The following is a 6,000-nucleotide window of genomic DNA, read 5'->3' on the forward strand; positions in this document are numbered from 1 at the left end:
TAACTCTGCTTTTTCTCCACAGATGCTGCCAAACCTGCAGAGTTTCTCCAGTGATTTCTGTTTTTTTTGTTTCAGATCTCCAGCATTCACAGTTCTTTATTTTATAATAAAATTGAGTAAAGATCAACTTCCAAACTATTCCTGCACCAACTGGCTGTAAGAGGTTGAACGATGGGGATAGTCTGTTCCATCCCGAGTATGTGCAGGTTGAAACACCAAGGCCAAGAGCAAGGAATGGGTTTTTTGAGCAATTTCCAAACAAGAATCTGAAATTCTATCACTGGACAGCTCCAGGTTTTGAAGGATACCAATTAACAAGTTAACATAAAGAAAATCATTGCAGTGTATAGGTCCATATTGAATGGTGGTGTATGGTGGACAATAGTGAAGCATAACCCCACTCTACACCTTCCCACTATTTCCTCCCCAATTTTCATTTCATTAATCCATCACCAACTCTGCTTGGAATAGGTTGGGAGATGATTAGGTTAATCCTCAAAGACCCATTTTCTTGAAACAATTTTTGGCTGTATTTATCACGAACCTCTTGCGATGGAACAATTGTGGTTTCAGTGGTCTCAGGGGCCACTGTCGTCAGCTGCCCAGGATTATTTGGATAAGTAAAATTACTGTTTCTGTATGTCCTCAAGTAAGGCTGCTCCTGGAATTAGCATAAGATGAAAACAAAAAGTATTGATTAGTTAAGTTAAATGTCGAATGGTTATTATTTCCTACTTAAGGATTTTTAAAAAAATTCTTCATTCCTGTGATGCAGGTGTCACTGGCTAGACCAACATTCATTTCTAATTACCCAGAGGGCAGTCCTCCATTTTGCTGTGGGTCTGGAGTCACATGTAGCACAGACCAGGTAAGGGTGGCAGATTTCCTGCCCTAAAGGATAACAGATGAGTTTCTATGATAATCAGCAGTAGTTACCATTAGTCATGCTTTTCTCGTTCTGGAATTTTAATTTATTAATTCAAATTTCATTATCTGTCAAGGTGAATTGGTACCCATGTCCCCAGAGCATTATCCGAAGATCCTTGTTGGCCAGTCAAGTGAAATTTTCAATCTGTCACCATCTACATTCATTGGTTGAAATGAGTGATCTTCTATCCCGTCAGCTCTCTTTGCTCACCAGCCCAACTAAGTGATGATCGGAAATGAGAACATCCCATACTCCATTTGTAGTTAGAAATTTGATCACATTGAGTGTCCTCTCTATCTTCCTCCATTCACCACTGGGTGGCCTTTGTACATCCTATCAATGTTAATTTCTTTAATCCATCATTCATTTTTTGACATCCACTATACTCCCATTTGTCATTCTGTTATGAAGAAATGATACAAATACTAATTTGGAATATTATTAGTTGGATCTACACAACTTCTCCTCATCTACTCTGTCAAGGTCCCTAAGGTTCTTCCATGTTTTGATAAAATCTCCTCTCATTTTCCTAAACTCTATGAGTATAGGCCCAACCCACTCAGCCTCGCCTCTTGAGAAAATCCTTTCATATCCAGGATCAACTTTGTGAACGTTCCTTATGTTTCTGTGAAGTATCTAGGTTTGTTTTCTATGGTGACTCTTTACTTGCAATATCCAAGTACCACAAACACTTGACATTACAGATCACACGCTCATCAAGCAAGCATCTCATTCAACATCCCATAGTGGTTGCAGATTTCTCAGTCAATGAAAGCATTGAGAAGTTGTTACTGCTTATGAAATCCTATGAATATAATCCTATAATCTTAAACAGAATATGCACATTAATATTCACTGCATTACTCACTATGTTGCTTCTACTCTATATCTTCATTAAATTTATCCTTTGATATTTAGTTTGCAATTCACAGATCTTGCTGTCTATATAATTGCATTTTTGTTTTTCTTTTTCTTATGTTTTGTATGTAATGTTCATTGTTGGGACAAAATCCTGTATTCTCACTTACACCATTATTAAACCATTGCCAAGACAAGTGGAAGCCACAGCCCTGTCTGCGTCAACGGTGCTGAGGTAGACATGGTCGAGAGCATCAAGTTGTTGGGAGTGATGAACCACCAACAATCTGTGCTGGCCCACCCATGTCAATGTGATGGTCAGAAAAGAACACAATGTCTCCACTTCCTCAGGAGGCTCAGGAAATTTGGTATGTGCACAAGGACTTTTATCAACTTTTATAGATGCACCACAGAAAGCATCCTGTCTAGATGCATCACAGTGTGTTATGGAAATTGGTCTTCCCAAGACCGCAAGAAAACTACAAAGAGTGGTGAAAGTTAATCATACAAACCAGCCTTCCATCTATACTGACTCTATCTATACATCCCCTGCCTCAGGAAAATAATCAACAGAACAAAAGACCCTCCCACTCCAGTTATACTTTCTTCCACCCCCTTCCATTGGGTAGAAAATATAAAAGTTTGAATACACAGATGAACAGATTCAAGAACGGCTTCTTCCGTGCTATTATTAGACTTTCGAATGGGCCTCTCAAATGGTAATTCTGATCTCTTTCTCTCTCTCCGTACCTTACCTGCAGCTGTAACAATGTATTCTACACTCTGTTCTTCTACTCTGGTGCACTTTGCAAGGTATGATCTGCCTGTACAGCACGCAAAACAGCACTTTTCACTGTATCTCATAAGATATCAAAGGATAAATTTAATGAAGATATAGAATGGAAGCAACATTGTGAATTATGCAGTGAAATATTAATATACATCTTCTGTTTAAGATTATAGGATTATATTCATAGGATTTCATAAGCAGTAACAACTTCTTAATACTTTTATTGACTGAGAAATCTGCAACCACTATGGGATATTGAATGAGACGCTTGCTTGATAGCAATAAATCAATCAATCAATCAATCAAAACTGTAAATTGGTTGAATGGTTATAGAGCATAAGCCTGACACTGCGATTGTGCTCTTTTCTCTTGAGTTAGATACTGAGCCACCAGACAACTGTCAAGGTTCTTGACTGTCAAGGGGATAAAGGATTACAGGGACAAAATAGGAGAATGGGGTTGAGAAACTTATCAGCCATGACTGAATGGCAGAGCAGACTCAATGGGCAGAATGGCCTAATTTCTGCTCCTATGTCTTATGGTCTTGTAACCTTTAAAAACAAACTGAGTGTGATAGGCCCCATTCAGCTGGCTGGGCTCTGAAATATTTGGAGATATTGAACTCATGGTGCCTAAGGGTCTGAACTGAACTGTAATGAAAAAAAGATTTCTGGATTGACTAGAAGAGAAAATAGAATATAGAATCCCTAAGTGTGGAAACAGGCCCTTTGGCCCAACAAGTTCAAACCGGCCCTCTGAAGAGTAAACCACCCAGACCCATTCCCCTACTGCTCTCCATTTACCCAGACGAATACACCAAAACTACCCATCCCTGAACACTATGGGCAATTTTAGCACAGCCAATTCACCTAACCCTGCACATCCTTGGATTGTGGGAGGAAACCAGAGCACCCAGAGGAAACCCACACAGACACAGAGAGAATGTGCAAACTCCACACAGACAGTCGCCCAAGGTGGGAGTTAAACCCAGGTCTCTGGCACTGTGAAGCAACAGTACTAACCACTGCGCCACGGTGCCGCCTTTAGGTTTTTCTTTTCTGATTTGTTGAAATGTTGACATATTTATTATGTTAAAAATGTATTTCTTGGAGTAAATTTGCAGGAAGTTACTGTCCAGCACCCTGGCAGCCTGAAACATCATGTAGTGCGCCACAGTTCAACACTGCCGTTCAATTTTACAATAGTTTATGGTTAGAACCAGAAGTGAAAGCACAGAATATGACAACCCGGGGAAAGCATGGGAATAAATACCAGTCAGCTTGCCATTGAAGTGTAAGCAAACTAAATTATAGATTAAGCCGTACAAAACGTACCTTTGAAGGACAGCTGATGTTGATGTGACCATCAAACGTTTGATTGGCATTCTTCTCACCAAGAGGCTCCAACTGAATGAAGACAAAACCATCACAAAGATCCAAAATTTATTCTCCTCATCCTGTTTTGTTTTGGAACTGAATCTGACTATTATTTTTCTTTTTATTATCATGGATCTCTCATGTCTCAATCAAATTAGGACCCTGTTGAACCCTATCATCGATCTTCTGTGTTTTTCCTGTCTTCCTCAGCTTTCACTCATTTCTATTTTCCTATAATTCTGACAAAAGGTCATTGATTGAAGGGTTAACACCACAACACCAGGAAGGTCATAAGAAAAACTATTGGCATTGATTTATGTCATTGCTGTAATGCTTTAATCCTGCTAACCTTATTTATCATGTTGTATCAGTTTTGCGAATACAATATACATAAATGTATTATTGTGGAAATCTGCAGTGAAGCTTTCTTACTGCCAAGAGTGCAGGTATTAAATAAGTGAATTATTTGAAATATTCATGTATATATAATTGATTGGACATTTATGCACAGCCTGAAAATTTTAAAAAGAACACTTCCCAAATCAGAGGACAAAGCAGCTGAAATGTTATTTTTAGAAAGAACACAAGCTACATGATTAGAGATGCCTAGACTGTGACACTTTCAAGAGAGACCACGTAGTCCAGTCATTAGGTGTGATAAAGCTATTGGATTTGAATGCAATCAGAGAGATATCTTGTCTGGAGTAACAGCTTTTGGAGTCTTCATCTATTTTCTCTGAAACTTGCTGTCATCAAAATTCCAGAGCTGTAAATCCTCTAGAATATCTCATCATAACAAGTGGAGGGGAATTACAGGGGATGTCTTCATTGCTGCAACCTAAGGGTTCTCCAGGGAGAATCCAGAATCTACCTCCACTGTCTCGAGATAAAAATAATTCAACCAGCCATACCTGATTTAGGAAGAAATCCCAGTGCTAACAGCTTGTCAGCAAAATAACTTCAGCTAGAAACCAATATTTGGACAATATAGGAATAATTATTTTTATTAATTTAATTGTTACTTGCCAAAGTAATTTTCAGATAAAACTCTTCAGAGTTTTTATAATATTTTTCCAGACTTAGGATTGTGTGACTGTGTTAGATTTTAAGATGGGTAGTTAGAGAAGAACAAAGAACAAAGAAAATTTACAGCCCAGGAACAGGCCCTTCGGCCCTTCAAGCCTGAGCCGATCCAAATATACTGTCTAAACCTGTCGGTCAATTCCTAAGCATTTGTAACCCTCTGCTCCCCACCTACTCATGCATCTGTCCAGAAGCATCTTAAATGAATCTACCGTGCCTGCCTCTATCACCTCTGCTGGCAATGTGTTCCAGACACCCATCACCCTCTGTGTGAAGTACTTAAACTTTCCATCTTTCACCTTGAAAGCATGACCTCTGGTTATTGAATCCTTCACCCTGGGAAAAAGCTTGTCTCTATCCCCCCTGTCTATACCCTTCACGATTTTGTAAACCTCAATCAGGTCCCCCTCAATCTCCTTTTTTCGAGTCAAAATAAGCCTAACCTACTCAACCTCTCTTCATAGCTAGCACCTTCCAAATCAGGCAACATCCACGTAAACCTTCTCTGCACCGTCTCCAAAGCGTCCACATCCTTTTGGTAATGTGGCGACCAGAACTGTACACAATATTCTAAATGCGGTCGAACAAATCTCTTGTACAATTGTAACATGACTTGCCAGCTCTTATACGCAATACCCCATCCAATGAAGGCAAGCCTACTATATGCCTTCTTGACCACTCTATCCACCTGTGCAGCAACCTTCAGGGTATAATGGACCTGCACTCCCAGATCTCTCTGCCCATCAACTTTTCCCAAGGCTCTTCCATTCATTGTATAATTCGCTCTAGAATTAAACGTGCCTAAATGCATCACCTCACATTTGTCTGGATTGAAAGCCATCTGCCACTTTTCCACCCAACTCTCCAGTCTATCTATATCCTCCTGTATTCTTTGACAGTCCCTTATACTTTCTGCTACTCCACCAATCTTTGTGTCATCTGCAAACTTGCAGATCATACCAACA

At 39.5% G+C, this 6,000-nt stretch overlaps 1 protein-coding gene across 2 annotated transcripts in view; it reads right to left on the bottom strand.

Annotated features, from left to right (window-relative positions):
- The window catches only part of plb1 (phospholipase B1), a 168,507-nt gene that overhangs the window by 89,131 nt on the left and 73,376 nt on the right, over positions 1-6,000 (bottom strand). For both annotated transcript variants that reach the window (XM_043687221.1, XM_043687220.1), the window contains exons 29-30: positions 3,911-3,982; positions 545-661 (exon numbers count right to left, since the gene is read on the bottom strand). In XM_043687221.1, the coding sequence (XP_043543156.1) occupies positions 545-661; positions 3,911-3,982 (189 nt within the window). The remainder of the gene's footprint in view (positions 1-544; positions 662-3,910; positions 3,983-6,000) is intronic.

Source organism: Chiloscyllium plagiosum, chromosome 3 (assembly GCF_004010195.1).
Source record: "Chiloscyllium plagiosum isolate BGI_BamShark_2017 chromosome 3, ASM401019v2, whole genome shotgun sequence".
NCBI lineage: Eukaryota > Metazoa > Chordata > Chondrichthyes > Orectolobiformes > Hemiscylliidae > Chiloscyllium > Chiloscyllium plagiosum.